The 18,550-nt window shown below is 38.9% G+C and overlaps 3 protein-coding genes across 4 annotated transcripts in view; 1 reads left to right on the plus strand and 2 right to left on the minus strand.

Annotated features, from left to right (window-relative positions):
* tlcd4b (TLC domain containing 4b) overlaps positions 1 to 18,550 on the minus strand; it is a 154,810-nt gene that overhangs the window by 67,254 nt on the left and 69,006 nt on the right. The window lies entirely within an intron of this gene.
* tmem205 (transmembrane protein 205) lies at positions 1,253 to 8,241 on the minus strand. Its single transcript, XM_049560811.1, has 4 exons — positions 8,090 to 8,241; positions 3,120 to 3,228; positions 2,357 to 2,520; positions 1,253 to 2,271 (listed from the first exon to the last, which is right to left on the minus strand). Exons 2-4 carry the CDS (start codon positions 3,217 to 3,219, stop codon positions 1,969 to 1,971), a joined length of 567 nt encoding a protein of 188 aa, XP_049416768.1. The 5' UTR covers positions 3,220 to 3,228; positions 8,090 to 8,241; the 3' UTR covers positions 1,253 to 1,968.
* elof1 (elongation factor 1) lies at positions 14,047 to 18,524 on the plus strand. Its single transcript, XM_049560819.1, has 4 exons — positions 14,047 to 14,094; positions 16,369 to 16,500; positions 17,745 to 17,815; positions 18,001 to 18,524. The coding sequence occupies exons 2-4, from the start codon at positions 16,385 to 16,387 to the stop codon at positions 18,063 to 18,065; spliced, it is 252 nt and encodes an 83-aa protein (XP_049416776.1). The 5' UTR covers positions 14,047 to 14,094; positions 16,369 to 16,384; the 3' UTR covers positions 18,066 to 18,524.

The raw sequence follows: 18,550 nt of genomic DNA on the forward strand, positions 1-18,550 counted from the left end.
GCCAGGGTGGGCGAGCAGTTTTTCAAGCTAGCTTCACCTGGTTGCTGGCGAACAGATTACGACATCGTCATTGGGAAAAACTGAAACAATCAGGTGTTTGCATCGTGTCCAGTTAGGAGGAGGTGTTACGCCTGGTCCACAAAGCCATTTTTTGGAAAAAGGTTTTTTTTCGTCCTACTTTCTCAAATAAATGTCCATCCAAATAAAAACACAAAAACACAATTGTGGTGCTGTTAAGAACATGAAATTGAATTGTACTTGAAATCCAGTGCTTGCGGCGTCACTGACAAAAAAAAGCTGTCCGTTTAAAAGAGTCACGGCTCTGGATGTAGATTTCTCCATGTTGTTACCAGCTTCTTCTTCTGTTACGGATTTAATGTTATTCGACTTCAGGGTCAAAGCCCGGGGCGGAAACTGTGGAGCATGCTCAGAGCGCCTCAGTTAGTTTGGGTCTGATTGACTGTATACGTGCAGGAGTGATGGCCTTATCTGGGTCTGTTAGTCCGCCTATGAGAAATTCGACTTAGTACGGTTTTAGTCAAACTAACATGTTTTCATGTATTTTAAAAGTCCGGTTTTAGTCGGACACAATAAATCAATTTTCTCTAATGTCATGTAAATGTACTGACAGTTTGTGGTGGATTTGTGTCTCTATGCAGTCATTACGCATCTTTTTGTTGCAGTTTTGTGTCTCCTTTTAGTTGTTTTGGATCTTTTTGTCTTCATTTGTTTCCCTTTGAGCTAATTTTTTGTAGTTCTTGGAAGTTTTGTGTCACTTTGGGGTTGTTTTGCCTGCTTTTGTAGTTATTCTGTGTCTCTTTTAAGTTCCTTTGCATCTCTTTAAGGTCATTTTGAGTCTCTTCCCAGTCGGTATGTGTTGCTGACATTTAAAACAAAGGATTACTAGGAATACAGTTGCATAGGAGAGGGATGAGAAGAATAAAACTTGTAGAAAAGACTCCTGCACACTGTCTAACTTGCAAAAAATAATGATTTTAATGCTGCTGCAACGTTTCAGTGACTACACCTTTGTCAGGCAAACAGTAGCTGTGTCGCCTGACAACTTGTAATCCAGTAATCTATCCATGAGAGTAGGAATTGGGTGTAAACAGTATTACTAATCTTGAAACCTATCTTTGTTGTACTATGCTGAATTTTAAAGACTGAATGTTTTGCTGCCAAATCTGCAACAACTGAATCCATGCCGTAATAATCTGGACTGTTCTAATTGCAAATCAAAGATCCACAACACTGCCAAGTAAACGTGGTCTTTAATACTCTAAATTGAATATTATGCCAACAGAAGAACAATCACTCAATAAAATTGATTTCTTTAGGGAATAGCACAGTAGGATAACCACATCAGTATATTATTATCTGAATGAAACAAAGCTGAAGGTATTTTAAAAACCTAAAAGCCTGACGGACCTGTGGCTCCAAATTTAAAGACATAACGTCAGACGTACATGAAAGAATATGAACAGCACAATGTTTAATCTCTTGATCACAGTGTTAGTTCAGTGTTTACATATTTAAAATACATTTTCATTAAAATATATGGAAACACTTTACAAATGAGATGCACTAATCTTTCCCTGAATACGCCTGTGTCCAAACAGCGCCCTCTGCTGGGGATGCCAGTAAATTGCCCACACGGTACCTGAGGTTTGGTGACTACATGTTACTGTGTTTTAAAAGAAATGATGTTCTTAATGGGGGGAATGATCATGAGCAATATAATCAAATGTTAAGGGCAAATATTAAAATGCAACACATCCTATTTTGTGACACATTAGATACTGATTGACAAGACGAAAAGTGTGTAGCTGACGGGAATAAACGTGGACGCTCAGTGTCAACAAAGACGTCCTCCTTCATAAGGACACTTAGGAAATCTGTAAAATTAGATTTACATAATGTCACATACACTTTCATTTAACTCAAGCCCACATTAACACCCACTCTGCTCTAAATGGTGGATAATTTCAGGGCTGTGTAGATCAAGTTAATGGTGGTGCAGAGGAACCCGATCAGGTTGCAGAGGCTCGACAACCCGTGGTAGCGGCCAAACGTGCGTCTGTAGGCTCTGTACTTGGGGTCCTGCTCTTTGAGCTTAGCATAACCCTCTTTCTGACTCCCCAGGCCGACCTGGTCCCCCAGACCGTGCTCCTTCTCCACATCCCTCATCTGGAACATCACCTCAGTGGCCGCTGGGCCGAACCACCGGGCGTTCAGACCGACCATGATCAGCGCCACAAAGTACAGAGCCATCTGCAGGACAAGAGGAGATACCTTAATCTAAGATTGTGATGATTTAATTGCAAATACAGTGTTTGAAATAAGCATTTAAACTGACCTGCACAGTTTCGTGCCAGTCCAGCAGCTCCCTTGGGTGGTACACAGCATACACAGCCAGGCTGATGAAGTTGCTCCCCAGCAGACAGTAGAAATACACAGGGAAGAGTTTACTCTGCACCAGGCCGAAGGTGTGACGACTTACCTGCTGCACCAGTGCAAAACCTGCAGGCACAGATATCACGATAAAGACAAGGGGTCAGAAATAAAAATATAACGTTGAAGCAGGAATCCATATTATGTGGCAGCCGAGCACAGTCTCACTCCGAAGTCGTCGAAATCTAGCGCTTGGGCAGGGGGAAACATGGTGGGACAAGGGTGTAAGTTAAGGCGGCGAAAGTCTGACTAGGATGGGCAGAAGGGGTGGTGGATGGGTCCAACAGACACGACTTTCACTCGAGAATGTGATGTTCGCGTCCCGTAAGATTGTAAAGCCAAACCCTGTTCTTTTTTTCCTAAACAATGTGTGTTTGTTGTTGAAGGAAAAAAAACATCAATTTGCACTGTTGTACCGACGTAGTGCTTTTATTTTGAAAGTGACTGTAAGTAAATGTTAAATTTCCTGTGAAAACAGAAGTGTATTTTGAAAACAGACAATGCATGTAACAGGCTGAAGTTGACGCTGTGTCCCAGAACGTCAACAACCAACACACCCAGGGTACCTTGGACGTCATATGTGGACATGGAAAGTCCATGACCAAACGTGGACATGTGACGGAGTGAGAATGTATTGGGCAGCCATGACATGTCTGTGCGGCTCATACCTCCTATGAAGGAGACCCAGACCTGCATACCCCAGGTGAACGAGAGCACCAGAAGGTGCAGCACTTTGACCAAGTCTGTGGGCTCCCCCTCTGCTGCCATGATGTCACTCTGCAAAACACATACAATATAAACACAGTTAGCCTTTTTGTTTTGTTGATACTGGCGTTACTTCCTCATTGGTGTACTGTAGACCTCAATGCTGTATGTGTACAAAGAATAATTGCAAAATCTTTGCAGATTTTTTTTGCTATTTTTATTTTTATTATTATTATTATTATTTTGTTTTTTCAGTATTTATTTATTTATTTTGTCTTTTTTGTGTGTTTTGGAACAACTGCATGAACAACTATCTTTTTTCTTTTTTTTTTGAAAAAAAAAAATCAGTAAATATATGTTTAAAAAAATAAATAAATAAATAAATAATTGCAAAATCAAACATTTTTCCTTTAATTTATTTCCCTCTTACATTAAAATCTAATATGTAGAAAAGGCAGCCCTTCCCTTTGCCACTACCTGGGCTTGGTTATTATAGTGAACTTAAACTAAACTAAAAACTACAACTAGGTGTGGAAAAACCATTAAAGCTAAGTGAAATAACAAGACCTTTAATATTGTGTAATTACAAAACTAACTTAAGTTTCTATGATTTTTTTTTTGCCCATTAAAGATTTTTTGGGGGGAGTTTTTCCTGATCAGCTGTGAGGGTCCAAAGGACAGAGGGATGTCATATGCTGTTAAGCCCTCTGAGGCAAACTGTGATTTGTGATATTGGGCTTTATAAATAAAACTGAAATTGAATTGAATTAAAAGTAAAATATGCAGAAAATGTCTTTAGTTTTTGTCAATTTGGGCAAATTTGTCAACACAAAAAGGCTGAGGAGGCACTGGTGCATTTCTTTATAGAGACTGAGACGTCTCCATGACTGTGAGTCAACTGCCTTTATAAAGTATTGCATTAATATTGTAATAACTATTCTGAGCTTCTTAAATCTTGCCCCGCACAAATACCCCCTATATTATTCAAAAAAACAACTAAATAAAAATATTTTTTAAAAAGAATACAAAACTATAATAACTCTGCCTTATACATCCCATGATGGAAACGACCATATAATAAGTTATTCCCTTTTAAAAAAATATTCTGCATCTCACAGGTTAATGAGCTTGAAAATAAAATACATTACGTACAGACAAAGTCATGCATGTTATCCTACATTGTGATGTCAACCCCCGCCATAAATCTGCTGTTACCTAAGCAGCCGGTGGCCACTATGAGCAGCTCATGAAGGCTGCATTGATTTACAGTGTGAAATGTTTAAGCTCTACTCATTAAGAATTTGCATTAGGCCAAAGTAAATTATAAAATCGTCATGATGTGTTCAATGTAAGCTTGTAAAGTTTATCTTTTGCTCAACTGGGGCACCAAGTGTGCTAGAACTGCCACTGAGTATAAGACATCATTCATCATTACTTTGCAAGTCAGAGTTTAATATTCTGTGACTCAATTCTGAACACAGTTATGCTTATAAACAAAAAAATCATCAAGTACTGAGCTGATAAAGACAATGTTAAGACAATGTTAACCTTCTGAGACTCCAGCTTTGTGTGTAAAAAATTATACAGCTGTTTCACTTATTTCAATACCTGAACATTGATGTGCAAAAACAAAACAAAAAGTCATAGTGTCCTCGAACGACAGGATTTTAGCTTGTTACTGTTGCTAAAATGGGTCAAATTTGTTGCCATATCAAACTACAGATGTTATTTAGCACAAATAATTCAGTTTCAACCATAAAATCTGATCAGGTTTTGTACCTTGTCCACTTTGTGTTGGGACTAGGGCTGCAACTAACAATTATTTTCATTGTCGACTAATCTGTCGATTATTTCTTCGATTAGTCGACTAATCATTTTATCGAACAATGTGTTAAAATGTTGAAAAATGTCGGTCTGTCTCTCCCAAACCCCAAAATGATGTCATCTAATGTCTTGTTTCGTACTCACGCCACTCACGTTTTAGTTCACCATCATGGGAGAGTGTGTAAAGCTGCCAATATTTGATGACTGATGTTTGTTTTTATTTCAATCTTTGCATATTATCTTTGCATTATAGTACACATCATACTTATACTCTTTTTTAAATAAATACTGTAGACTGAAAAGGAAAAGGCTGAAGCTGTACAGCTTATTTGTGCCTTCCCTTAATCCGTCCCATCAATGAATGACTGCAAGAATGGTAACACCAACCAGGAGGAAAAAAAACATCAAGAAAACGAATAGTCAGGGAAATTTCGGTTTATTTCAACCTGTCTCCTATCGTCCTAAATTTGTTTCAAGTGACTAGTGACATCAAAATAATAGTTAGCATGTTAGCCGTTAGCCTAGATACAGCCGGGGCGCATAGTAGCGTCAGACCTGTTAAAACGTAAGTGAATGGGCAACCTTCAAGTGCAAAGTTAGTCCACTAAACAAGCTTTTTTTTTTTTAACCACAAAGACCGCCTCATATCGTTAGGATAAATGTCAGAGAACATATAGAAAACGACATATAAACGTGTTGTCTTACCTTACCGGTGTGCTGCCACGTTTGTTTACCATTTAGCTCTGCTTTCCAAAGTGCGGCCGAAATATATCTGGCGAACTCTAGATAAAGCCCAGCTGGATACTACTCCAGGTGGAGGTGCCTCGTCCTCGGTCACATCCAGACCTTGAAAATAAGGCTGCAACCGGTCCCATTCCTTGCAACAGAGGCATTCCTCTTCTGTGGGCACTGGGGCACAGCATTCACAGGTACACCACCAATCTCCAGAGCTACGCAGCCTTGCAGCAGCCATTCCTCCTCTCTCGTCCTCTACCTGTTGCGCCTCTCTCTCTCTCTCCTCCTCCGTTCTTCAATTTCACGAAGCTCTTCGTCAGTGTATTCTGGCTCAAATAAATAAGGGCGGCCATCAAACTCTGCAAAATCAAATTCCTCCTCCACAAAGCCGAAGTCTGGCAAAAAGTCAGCCGTTATTCTCTAAATCTTTCATAAAATGAATGAATGAACTTTTCAGGCTACTGTCCGGTTCTGCCTTCCAGCTGTTGCTGCTTGTTCTCGTGATATTTCAGACACGGTATGAGAACACTGCTTGTTCTTGCAATATTTCGGCCGCGCTTTGGAAAGCAGAGCTAGATGGTAAACAAACATGGCAGCACACCGGTAAGGTAAGACAACACGTTTACATGTCATTTTCTATATGTTCTCTGACATTTATCCTAACGATATGAGGCGGTCTTTGTGGTAAAAAAAGCTTGTTTAGTGGACTAACTTTGCACTTGAAGGTTGCCCGTTCACTTACGTTTTAACAGGTCTGACGCTACTATGCGCCCCGGCTGTATCTAGGCTAACGGCTAACACGCTAACTATTATTTTTATGTCACTAGTCACTTGAAACAAATTTAGGACGATAGGAGACAGGTTGAAATAAACCGAAATTTCCCTTTAACATAAGAGTCACAATTCACATTATTAATCCGATTGTGCACCAATTCTACTATACTTTTCAAGTAAAATATACTTAAACTTATTTTTAAACTGAAAGATATTTTTACTTTTTTTCAGTTCATCCGGTAAACTATTCCATAACTTCACCCCAATGACAGAAATACACATACTTTTAAGTGTTGTACGAACTTTAGGTTGTCGGAAATTAAATTCACCTCTTAAATCATATTGCCTGTCTCTGTCAACAAACATTTTTTGTAGTTTCCTAGGGAGTAAAAAATTTCTCGCCTTATATACTACCTGTGCTGTTTTAAGATCAACCTGACATGGTCTATATGGGTTTTCCAGTTAAGTCTGTGACCTAAGTTCACTTCCAGAAAAGTATAATCATAAACTCTTTCAAGGCTAAAGCCGTCTATACTTACTTCTACCTGTATGTTAGGGTGAACTCGTCTGTTTCCAAATAAAATAAACTTTGATTTATTAACATTCAGAGAAACTTTGTTGTTATCAAACCACAGTTTCAGTTTCCCTAGTTCAGTCGTGACATCCCCCAATAGCTGTTGTAAGTGCTCGCCAGAACAGAACATTAGAGACATTAACTATATCGTTTATATATAATATAAATAATTTGGGACCAAGTATTGATCCCTGTGGGACGCCACAAGTGATATCTAAGCATGCTGACCTATACTCACCCAACTGCACAAATTATTGTCTATTTTCAATATAGCTTTTTACCCAACTAAGCCCAACCCCCCCTTGTACCATAACGTTCCAACTTTTGTACATAAGAAGCTGCAATAAGAGTATTTGGGGTACTTTTACAGTACTTTTCTAGGAAAAATGACTCAAACCGATTAGTCGACTACTACAATAGTAACTGATTATTTTAACAGTCGATTAGTTGACTAATCGTTGCAGCCCTAGTTGGGATCAGCTGTAGACTGAGCTTACAAGTCTCCACAAACAAGGACAACAGGTCTAGTTCAGCAGAATGAATTACAAGGTGCAGGAAACCCAAAATGTGATGTGTGCAGGGTCTCAGAGGGTTCAGTGTGTGTCTTGAGCTGTTAAAGATGGCAGGCCTCAGACACATAACATCAGGAGCAGGGCCACAGAGATAAAGGTCTGGTGTGTGTTTACAGCCTGCTGCTCCACACATGCAGCTGACCTGATAAGTCCCCATGAACAGATAACACACAGCAGAGGAAACACATCTCACAAATATCATCTGTGTAAACAACAACATGTAACCGAGGCTACAAGTTACCGACATGTGGTGGTGACACATGTAGACACATCACAGAGGAGCAGTGAACCTGTACTGTGTGTCTGTAACATGTCTCCAGCTGGAGCTGACATGCTAACAGCGTTAGCCTCTGAGCTAACAGAGACACACTAGTTTAATTTCGGCAGCTTCACTTCCGCCATGTCTCTTTTCACCAGCAGTCACTCACTGAACATCACACACACGTGCACTCACCTCGGCTTCCTTTCCCCGTGAGTATCAACTCTGCGGTGTCTCTTGGTGTCAAATGCAAATTACTAACCTAAGTATGACCCACGGTTCAGCAGAGCCACTTCCTCTGTCATAAAATTATATCACAAGCCACGCCCCCCGAGGCCAGACGGACCAATGGGATTCTTTGAATATGAATATATTATAATATTTCATCCATTCATCGATTTGTGGTCGATGTTTGTCTTTCACGGTCCATCAGCTGGGTTTTATTTATTCACCCAAACATGTCACGTGCGTCACCACATGTGTGCTCGAGCTGGACAGCAGCAAGTGATGATTTGCCTGTTGGATTTATTAAGTACATTATTCAGTTTAAATTGAAGTCTGTCTCAGATTTAGACTGGTAAATAAAATAAAGAACAATAAATAATAAATTAAGCATCAAGAATGTAGCTTTGGCAAGATAAATACATAGCAAAGGGTGTTATAAATATTATAAATTAAATTTTAATAATGTCTGAGCAGGTCTCTATACACAGGCAGCCATTGAAAACCTAACCTACACATAACAACTCACTAAAGTTATATAATACTTACATTGTGTGCAATTTAAACCACACACACACACCACGCTAATTATGGCTGCATTATTAAATCAAGTGAAATTGTTCTCGAGGCTATGCTTCCCTGGAATTATTATGACTATCATTTGAATTTAAGTCTGTTTCAATATTTTGACATGTAAAATAATAATAATCATAATACATATCAATAATGTAGACTAAGCAAGATAAGTAAATAACAGAAAGTATCATGTATATTATAAATGAAATTCAGTATTGTAAGTCCAGGTGTCTATACACAGCAAGCTATTTAAATTGATGTGTGCTTCAATGTTTTTTGACAGGATTAAAAAATAAAATAAAATAAATCAAAATGAAATAAAATAAAATAAAATAGAATAAAATAAAATAACATAAAAATAGAACAGAATGAAATAAAACAAATAAATAAAATGATAAAATAGAATACAAAAAGAATAAAATAAAATAAAAAATAATAAAAAATGAATAAAATAAAATAAAAAATAATAAAAAATGAATAAAATAAAATAAAATAAAATAATGAAATAGAATAAAAAATAAAATAAAATGAATTAAAATAAAATAAAATAAAAATAATTACAAATTCAATTTTAATGATGTACAGTACAGGCCAAAAGTTTGGACACACCTTCTCATTCAATGTGTTTTCTTTATTTTCATGACTATTTACATTGTAGATTCTCACTGAAGGCATCAAAACTATGAATGAACACATGTGGAGTTATGTACTTAACAAAAAAAGGTGAAATAACTGAAAACATGTTTTATATTCTAGTTTCTTCAAAATAGCCACCCTTTGCTCTGATTACTGCTTTGCACACTCTTGGCATTCTCTCCATGAGCTTCAAGAGGTAGTCACCTGAAATGGTTTCCACTTCACAGGTGTGCCTTATCAGGGTTAATTAGTGGAATTTCTTGCTTTATCAATGGGGTTGGGACCATCAGTTGTGCTGTGCAGAAGTCAGGTTAATACACAGCCGACAGCCCTATTGGACAACTGTTAAAATTCATATTATGGCAAGAACCAATCAGCTAACTAAAGAAAAACGAGTGGCCATCATTACTTTAAGAAATGAAGGTTAGTCAGTCCGGAAAATTGCAAAAACTTTAAATGTGTCCCCAAGTGGAGTCGCAAAAACCATCAAGCGCTACAACGAAACTGGCACACATGAGGACCGACCCAGGAAAGGAAGACCAAGAGTCACCTCTGCTTCTGAGGATAAGTTCATCCGAGTCACCAGCCTCAGAAATGGCAAGTTAACAGCAGCTCAGATCAGAGAGCAGATGAATGCCACACAGAGTTCTAGCAGCAGACCCATCTCTAGAACAACTGTTAAGAGGAGACTGCGCGAATCAGGCCTTCATGGTCAAATAGCTGCTAGGAAACCACTGCTAAGGAGAGGCAACAAGCAGAAGAGATTTGTTTGGGCCAAGAAACACAAGGAATGGACATTAGACCAGTGGAAATCTGTGCTTTGGTCTGATGAGTCCAAATTTGAGATCTTTGGTTCCAACCGCCGTGTCTTTGTGAGGCGCAGAAAAGGTGAACGGATGGATTCCACATGCCTGGTTCCCACTGTGAAGCATGGAGGAGGAGGTGTGATGGTGTGGGGGTGTTTTGCTGGTGACACTGTTGGGGATTTATTCAAAATTGAAGGCACACTGAACCAGCATGGCTACCACAGCATCCTGCAGCGACATGCCATCCCATCCGGTTTGCGCTTAGTTGGACGATCATTTATTTTTCAACAGGACAATGACCCCAAACACACCTCCAGGCTGTGTAAGGGCTATTTGACCAAGAAGGAGAGTGATGGAGTGCTGCGGCAGATGACCTGGCCTCCACAGTCACCGGACCTGAACCCAATGGAGATGGTTTGGGGTGAGCTGGACCGCAGAGTGAAGGCAAAGGGGCCAACAAGTGCTAAACACCTCTGGGAACTCCTTCAAGACTGTTGGAAAACCATTTCAGGTGACTACCTCTTGAAGCTCATGGAGAGAATGCCAAGAGTGTGCAAAGCAGTAATCAGAGCAAAGGGTGGCTATTTTGAAGAAACTAGAATATAAAACATGTTTTCAGTTATTTCACCTTTTTTTGTTAAGTACATAACTCCACATGTGTTCATTCATAGTTTTGATGCCTTCAGTGAGAATCTACAATGTAAATAGTCATGAAAATAAAGAAAACGCATTGAATGAGAAGGTGTGTCCAAACTTTTGGCCTGTACTGTATATCTAGGTCTTTATACACGATCAGCAATTGAAAATCTAACAATACATAACATCTTTGGCCTATTTGCATAATCAAACCACTTACTAAAGACATATAATACTTACATGGTATGTAATTTAAAACACAAATACCATGCTAAGTATGGCTGCATGCACCATCAAATCAAGAATTATTAGCTTATTATAGCTTCAATGTTTTCGACAGGTTAAAAAAAAAAAATCAGTATTAATAATGTAGCCTCAGCAAGATAAGTAAATAGCAGAAAGTATTATATATATTATAAATAAATTTCAGCACTGGTAGTCCAGGTGTCTATACACAGCAAGCCATATAAATTTAAGGCTGCTTCAATTTTTTTGACAGGTTTAAAAAAAAATGAAAATAAATAAATAATAATAATAAAACAAAATAATAAAATAAAATAAAAATAATTACAAATCAAATTTTAATGATGTATTTCTAGGTCTTTATACACAGTCAGCCATTGGAAATCTAACTATACATAACATCTCTGGCCTATTTGCATAATCCAACCACTTACTAAAGATATATAATGCTGACATGCTGTGTAATTTAAAACACAAATACCATGCTAATTGTGGCTGCACACACCATTAAATTAAGAATTATTAGCTTATTATAGCTTCAATGTTTTTGACAGGTTAAAATATAAAATAAAGATAAATACAAAAGAAAAAATTGTTATAAATATTACAAATGAAATTTTATGTGACCAGGTCTCTACACACAGCTTGCCATCTTAAAGTCTAACAACAGATAATATTTTAGGTGTTTTGCATGAATCTCACTCTGCAAAGTATTCAGTGACCACAGCAATCAGATAAATGTTGTAGTAAAATTCCTTCTGATATCTGACTGTAACAACACCACACGGAGTATCTCAAAATCCAAATTTTCCTCTCAACAAAATTCACATCACATAATGTCATCTGTAATTTCTTTCTGGTGAATATTTATTTTTGTCTGGACCTTTGTTTTAGGTGTAAATAATTTTATACGCTTCTATTTCCTCATATGTTAGTATAGGGGTGCCACAGTTTATATGTTCTTTAACTCAGACCTGAGAAGTTGTATCCCAGCATGTGTCTTTTATAAAACCACCATGTGAAACAGCGACTCTCCTCCTGCACCTCATCCATCCTCGCACTCTCTTTGAGTATTTCCACTTGAGAAGCTTTCATTTATGTCTGTGGCTGTGTGGCGCAGCAGGAACCTCCCCTACACACAGACTTTGTTCACCACATTTCAACCTTAAGATGTGGCTCAGACCTTTCATCATTTCTTTGGGGGAACTTTTAATTAGTGGGTTTTGTTTTATCTCAGCTGGATAATCCAAAGAGAATTTTTCCTTTTATATGTCAGCAGAGCCAAATGGGATTTATCTTCATTTATTTAATTCTACTTTTCTGAGGCAAAGTGCAGGTTGGACCTCGCTTGCCAATACAGAGCACCACAATATGTCAGAAGTGGTAATTCAGGCTAATTGATTTGTTGGCAAGTGCTTCCTGGAGTTGCTCCACCTGGGCGAGGGTTGTGTTGATATTTTTTGGCCTGAAGTCAGACAATTACTGCACAGTAAAAGGTTAGACGTGGCTGCATCCCAAAGAACAGGACCTATGGACACACATCACACAGGAGATCATTCAGCTCCTCTCAGCAGCATCTCAACCCATTACCTGCAGACGACGATGAAGGCTTTTGATAGCACATTTCTATCATTTTCACGGTTTCTGAGCTGATTATGAGCACAAAAATTAATGATATTAATCGATATCAGTCGTATCTCTGCTTCACCTGATAATCTGAGTCCTCTTGGCAATCTTTAAACTGCATTTCAGAAATGAATCACGGGATGGCTCAACATCATCTTCTCTCAACTCTACATCTGCTGCCTTTTTTAAACTTTATTTTTTAAGTAAACCTTTCTATGTGTTTTAAATTCTTGCATCAGTCTTTATGTGCTTTATATCTTTGTCTGAGGCACATTGTTTTGTATCTTGTTGTATGAATTGTGCTCTATAATATGTTGGGTTTGGTAGTATTTATTTTTCCCTTTATTGTGCACATGTCCATATGCAAGGGCAAAAAAATAGATAAATAGAAAGCAAAAACAAACAAAAAAAAGAAAAGACAAAAAATACATGTAAGGTACATTTTACATCACCAGAGTTTGTGTTATATGCAGAATATTATAATCCATTTAATAACTTAAAGGTTGTAATAGCTTTTTTTGTTTTTAACTTTAGATAAGATAGTGTTATATTGTTTAAATTCATTGATAAAGTGCAATAAAGTGAGCTTGATTTCTGACCATTTTGTCTCATAAATATGGGATTTCAAAAATAATAATAATATCAAACGTTATCTATGAAGTGCTTCTCAAAACAAAGTGACAAAGTGATTTATGTTTAACACAGTGTGGGATTCAAGCAAAAACAGTGAAGCAATTTTAAGAAATATAAGGAACAATAACAATAAAATAAAGATAAAATACCATCACTGAAGCAGATGAGCAAAGTTGGCAGCTATATGCCCTAACAGAGCAACTAATTGCCCTGTAGATTACACTGAGTTAGAGCAAATGAAACAATCAGAGTAACACAAAGTAATGAATCAATGAATCTTAATTAATCTTAATGAATCAGTGACATCTTTTAAATCACTTATTAAAACTTATGTTTTAAAAAGCCTTTAATTAGTTTTATGTTTAATTTTGTGAAAACATTAATATATAGATGTATAATATACAACATGTTATATTCAGTAGTATCTTAATTAAAATGTAGCATTACAATTAAAACATTATTTTAGTATAACTGCAACATGGTTAAGTTTTATTTTATTTCATTTTATTTTATTTCAAATAATATATTTTATTTTAATTAAATTGCTTTAGTTTTTTTTAATCAATTATTTTATTTTATTTTGAGGGGTTGGGGTTTTATTATTTGAAGGATGTAACTTTTGCCGCATCACCAGATGAGGGCGTTAACTTAAAAAACGAGCTCTGCTATTGGATACACATGCTGTCAGTCTCCGCAGTTGAGCCAATCACAAACCAGTCAAATCCCCAACGAGCCAATCAGAAGCAGAGCCAGAGAGATGCTGCAGTACCCGGATGAAATCGAATACACAGAGCATCCTCCGCTGCAGAAGACATCCCTCCGGTAAGACAGATAACAGTCGCATCATTTTTTACAAATGCGAAATAAGAAGACATTTAACACACGACACGCGCTCTGCGCTTTCACCTTCAGCACTCCAAGTGATTTACTGAAAGCTAGTTTTATCTCATTCAGTCTTAAACGAAAGGCTAGTAGCTGTTAGCGAGCTAGCATGCTAGCCTGTAGCGGTTTTGGCGCTTCAGTGTGAATGTAGCTCTGATCGTGTTTAGGTTGATTTGTTTGGCTCAGATTGAGTTGTAAACTCAAACTCAAAAACTTTTTAAATCGGAGGCAACCTTTGTTATTATCCTCGAGGAGAAGGAGCAGCATTATCAGTAACGTTAGTGTTAGTTTTGGTCCAGTGATCTTACCTGCCTGTGAGCAAGGTGAGCCATTAGGGACTGTTCGTTACTTATGAGAGGGCAGGGGGTGGTGCAAAAGCGGGAGGCAGGTCAGATATATTTTTAATTGCAGGGGAGTGCTGTATGTTTTTATTTTGGCTTAAAGGAGGAGCATACAACTTTAAATTGCTGTATTTTCTATTTAAACACTGATTTTTAAAGAAAACATGTACGGTTTCGTCAACATTACACCGTTTATCATTGTGAAAACAGTGATTATCATTGGATCTTCACTTTTCCAACAGTCCTTGAACACATTATGTTATGCGAAACACTTCAGACAGAGAAAAGCAAACAAAGTCTGAGCTGAAAATAGTGATATTTATTCAAAATCACTTTATCCTACATGTCTCATTTAAAGTTTTGCACAAATTAACCAGCATGCACAGTAAGAGTGAAAAGCCAAGGCTTTTTTCAACTTCAGTATTTCGTCCTCAACTTTTAACTTTCAAATATCTAAGTATACATTTTTAAAATCTAACAACGAATTAATGGTGGAGAGAGGGTCTTGCATTTTCCCTGTCACTCAGGGAGGCTCAAGGGAAACTATTTGTAGCATCAAGGGAAAAAAAATCAAATCAAATCAAAAACAAAGTCACACCACAGCCACGTCCCTTCTCTGATAAATAACCGAACAGAACAGTCCCTTACTGATTAGCTATGACGTTGAATTATTGTCTTCTATCTAGACATTACTAGACATAACACAAGGGTTAGTTTTCTATTTCTGTTGTTTCATAGTGTGGATGCAAAACAATGAAAAATGGCTGTACCTACTGTGACTCAGTGAAACAGCCTGCTCGGCAAAGAGACTGGAAATTCACATGAATTAAAAACAAACACACAGGTACATACACGGGTGTGGATGCAAAACAACTTTCTCCAGCTAAATTCAGACAAGACTGAAGTCATCGTATTTGGTCCACAGAAACAAAGAGAAAGTGTCAGCAGTCACCTCCAGTCTCTCTCTCTAAAACCTACAAATCAGGTTAGAAATCTCTGGGTAATAATGGACTCAGACTTGAACTTTAACAGCCACATCAAATCAATAACATCAGCAGCTTTTTACCATCTAAAAAACATTGCCAAAATCAAAGGTATAGTGTCTAAGCCTGACTTGGAGAGACTTATCCATGCATTTGTCTCTAGTAGGTTAGACTACTGTAACGGCCTGCTCACTGGCCTCTCCAGACGGGCTGTAAGACAGCTGCAGTACATCCAGAATGCTGCTGCTCGGGTCCTGACCAGAACCAGGAAGTACGAGCACATTAGTCCTGTGCTCAGGTCTCTACACTGGCTTCCTGTGGCTCAGAGAATAGACTTTAAAGCAGCTCTGCTTGTGTACAAGTCTCTCCACGGCCTAGCACCAAAGTACATCTCTGACATGTTAGTGCCATATGAACCATCTCGGACTCTGAGGACCTCAGGGACCGGCCTCCTGCTGGTGCCCAGAGTCAGGACTAAACATGGGGAATCAGGATTCCAGTTTTATGCAGCTAAAATCTGGAACAGTCTTTCTGAAGATGTGAGACAGGCCTCTACTCTGACAATGTTCAAATCTAGGCTCGAAACAGCTCTATTTCACTGTGCATATGACTGAAAGGATCTTATCTGCACTCTTCTCTTTTAAAGTTCATTTTATAATGATTATTTATGTTTTTATTTTGTATTCTGATTTTAATGCATTTTCTTGTTCTGTAAAGCACTTTGAATTACTTTGTGTACGAATTGTGCTCTACAAATAAACTTGCCTTGCCTCGCCTTACTCTGGCGTCTCTGTGGGGAAGAGTTTAACATGCAAGTGCGTGTGAAGGTGTCCCATAGCTGATGAAAACAAAATATAACCGTTATATTAATGGTTATTTTCTTTCCGCAGATATACAACATTAGAAATGGGGCGCAGGAAGTCAAAGAGAAAGCCACCTCCAAAGAAAAAAATGACAGGTAACCTGGACGTCCAGTTCACCTGCCCATTCTGCAACCACGAGAAGTCCTGCGATGTCAAAATGTAAGTAACTCAAAGCAAAGGGATACTTTGCACATCTGTTCTCAAACAGGTGGGACAAGAAGAATAAAACTTGTAGAAAAGACTTCCACACAGTGACTAAAAAATAACGATGTAATGCAACGTTTCGGTGACGAGACCTTCATCACAAACAGTTTTGTAACAAAGAGAAGCCATCTTAGGTAGGATTGTCTGTGAGTTTGCCAACTGTTGCGTCGTCTACGTCGCCTCACGTCGCCCTGTGTCAGTTGCATTGGAACACACTACACGGACTACATCCGACGGCCAAGTAGCACGTACGTTCTGCGCCTGCGTGAGAGAGAGCGGAGTGAGAGAGTGGTACATCCTGTCAGCCGAGGGGTTTCCTATCTGTGCAGCCGAGCACCGCAGCACCTCCACGGACTATTACATCCAGACGGTCCCGGTGTTTCCTCCGCAGGCTCCACTTCACTCAGCTGCCCGATAAACCCGCTGCTTCTTCCCACTTTAACCTGAATAACAAACCAGGGCTCGGTGCTCCGGTTGGATCCAAACGGAGAGCCGGGGCTAGCTCAGAGACTAGCGGAGGCTAACTGGCTGTGCTTCCCTCTGGTCATGCTGCGGCTAACGCTCCGCTAGCCGCTCCCAGCTAGCTCCGGTTTGTTATTCAGGTTAAAGTGTGAAGAAGCAGCGGGTCTGTGGGGCAGCTGAGTGAAGTGGAGCCTGAGGAGGAAGCACCGGTTAGCCCCGGTTTCACTACAGGCAGATTCACTCGCTACAGGGGCGAGGAAATAAAACCTGAACAGCCAATCAGAGTGATCTCTCTCACCGACGAGCTCCGACACCGAAGGGCCGACAGTGTGGGACACATCACAACTAACTAGGGCGACAGACGCTCACTGACGGCCCGACCATCGGCTTGGTGTGTCAGGACCTTAAAGCATCTCCTCCATGCCAGGTGTGCTGCACCTCGTTAGGTAATGCAGCACACCTGAGCAGATCTACAAGGGAGGGGGAAAAGGGACGGCAGCACAGAGCACATACACAGCTGTAACAGCGTGCTTGAGAATAAATGTCCTTGTTGTTAACTTGCATTCCCGAAAAAAATACGTATCCAAATCTTGAAGGTACTCAATTGTTAACTGATGAAGGTCGAGCCACCAAAATGTTGCAGCGTTAAATCGTTATTTTTGCAAGTTAGACAAGGTGCGGGACTCTTAGAGAAATGTATCATGAACAACATAACTAAGATTCTAACTTTCTTCCAGGGAACGAACCCGAAACACAGGAATTATATCGTGCAGTGTTTGCTTGGAGGAGTTCCAGACTCCTATAACCTGTATCCTTTTAACTGGCAACAGAATTTATCATCACCTGTGACCAATAATGACTCAGCCTGCCAGACAGGTTTGGTCCTGTCTGGCTGAGGGAAACCTTAAAGTCTTGTGAAATCACATTAAGTAGAATTTCAGGTTTAAAGCCAAGTTCACATTTTTGTAATGTCCCTAAACCTCTTCCCGTCAGATCTGTCGGAGCCGGTGGATGTTTACAGTGATTGGATCGATGCCTGTGAAGCAGCCAATCAATAGCTGTGTCTTCCTGTGACTCGCCTTCTCTCTAACCTCACTCGCTTGTATTTCACCCCAGTGATTGGTCCGAATAAATTACTGTTCAGCCAGCACAGTGTAGCAAAATCTGCACAAAGAACAGAAGTATTACGTTTTTGCGTGACAGTTTAGTTTTGCTACAGTGTGGCTCGCTGAGCGTGACACGTCCCCCTGGCTGGGCCAGAGGCTGCCATGTTGTTTTGTCTACATCCCAGTTCTCAGTGTAAAAGTTTTTCTTTTTTGTGTAGTTTATTTTCATTATTTTTGGACTAAATATTTAAGGTTTAAAATGTAACTGACTGAACCCCATCAGTGTCAAACATTCCACCTCCTTCGGTATTCTTTGTGTGTATGGATAAAAACGATATGTTGCTATGACACGTCGTTTAGTTTCCAACCTGCCTCTAACAATGCACTGAAACTATTTGTTGGTCGACACGTTTCTTTGAACTGCCAAATCTTTTCCA

The sequence above is a fragment of the Epinephelus fuscoguttatus genome, linkage group LG19, assembly GCF_011397635.1.
Source record: "Epinephelus fuscoguttatus linkage group LG19, E.fuscoguttatus.final_Chr_v1".
NCBI classification, from domain to species: domain Eukaryota; kingdom Metazoa; phylum Chordata; class Actinopteri; order Perciformes; family Serranidae; genus Epinephelus; species Epinephelus fuscoguttatus.

Coding starts and splice junctions, on each gene's coding strand:
- tmem205 (XM_049560811.1), bottom strand. CDS start 3,219: ATGGCAGCAGAGGGGGAGCCCACAGACTTGGTCAAAGTGCTGCACCTT. Junction 2,521..3,119: donor CTGGGTCTCCTTCATAGGAG/GTATGAGCCGCA, acceptor CTGTGCCTGCAG/GTTTTGCACTGGTGCAGCAG. Junction 2,272..2,356: donor ACTGGCACGAAACTGTGCAG/GTCAGTTTAAAT, acceptor CTTGTCCTGCAG/ATGGCTCTGTACTTTGTGGC.
- elof1 (XM_049560819.1), top strand. CDS start 16,385: ATGGGGCGCAGGAAGTCAAAGAGAAAGCCACCTCCAAAGAAAAAAATG. Junction 16,501..17,744: donor AAGTCCTGCGATGTCAAAAT/GTAAGTAACTCA, acceptor ACTTTCTTCCAG/GGAACGAACCCGAAACACAG. Junction 17,816..18,000: donor GTTCCAGACTCCTATAACCT/GTATCCTTTTAA, acceptor TCTTCCCGTCAG/ATCTGTCGGAGCCGGTGGAT.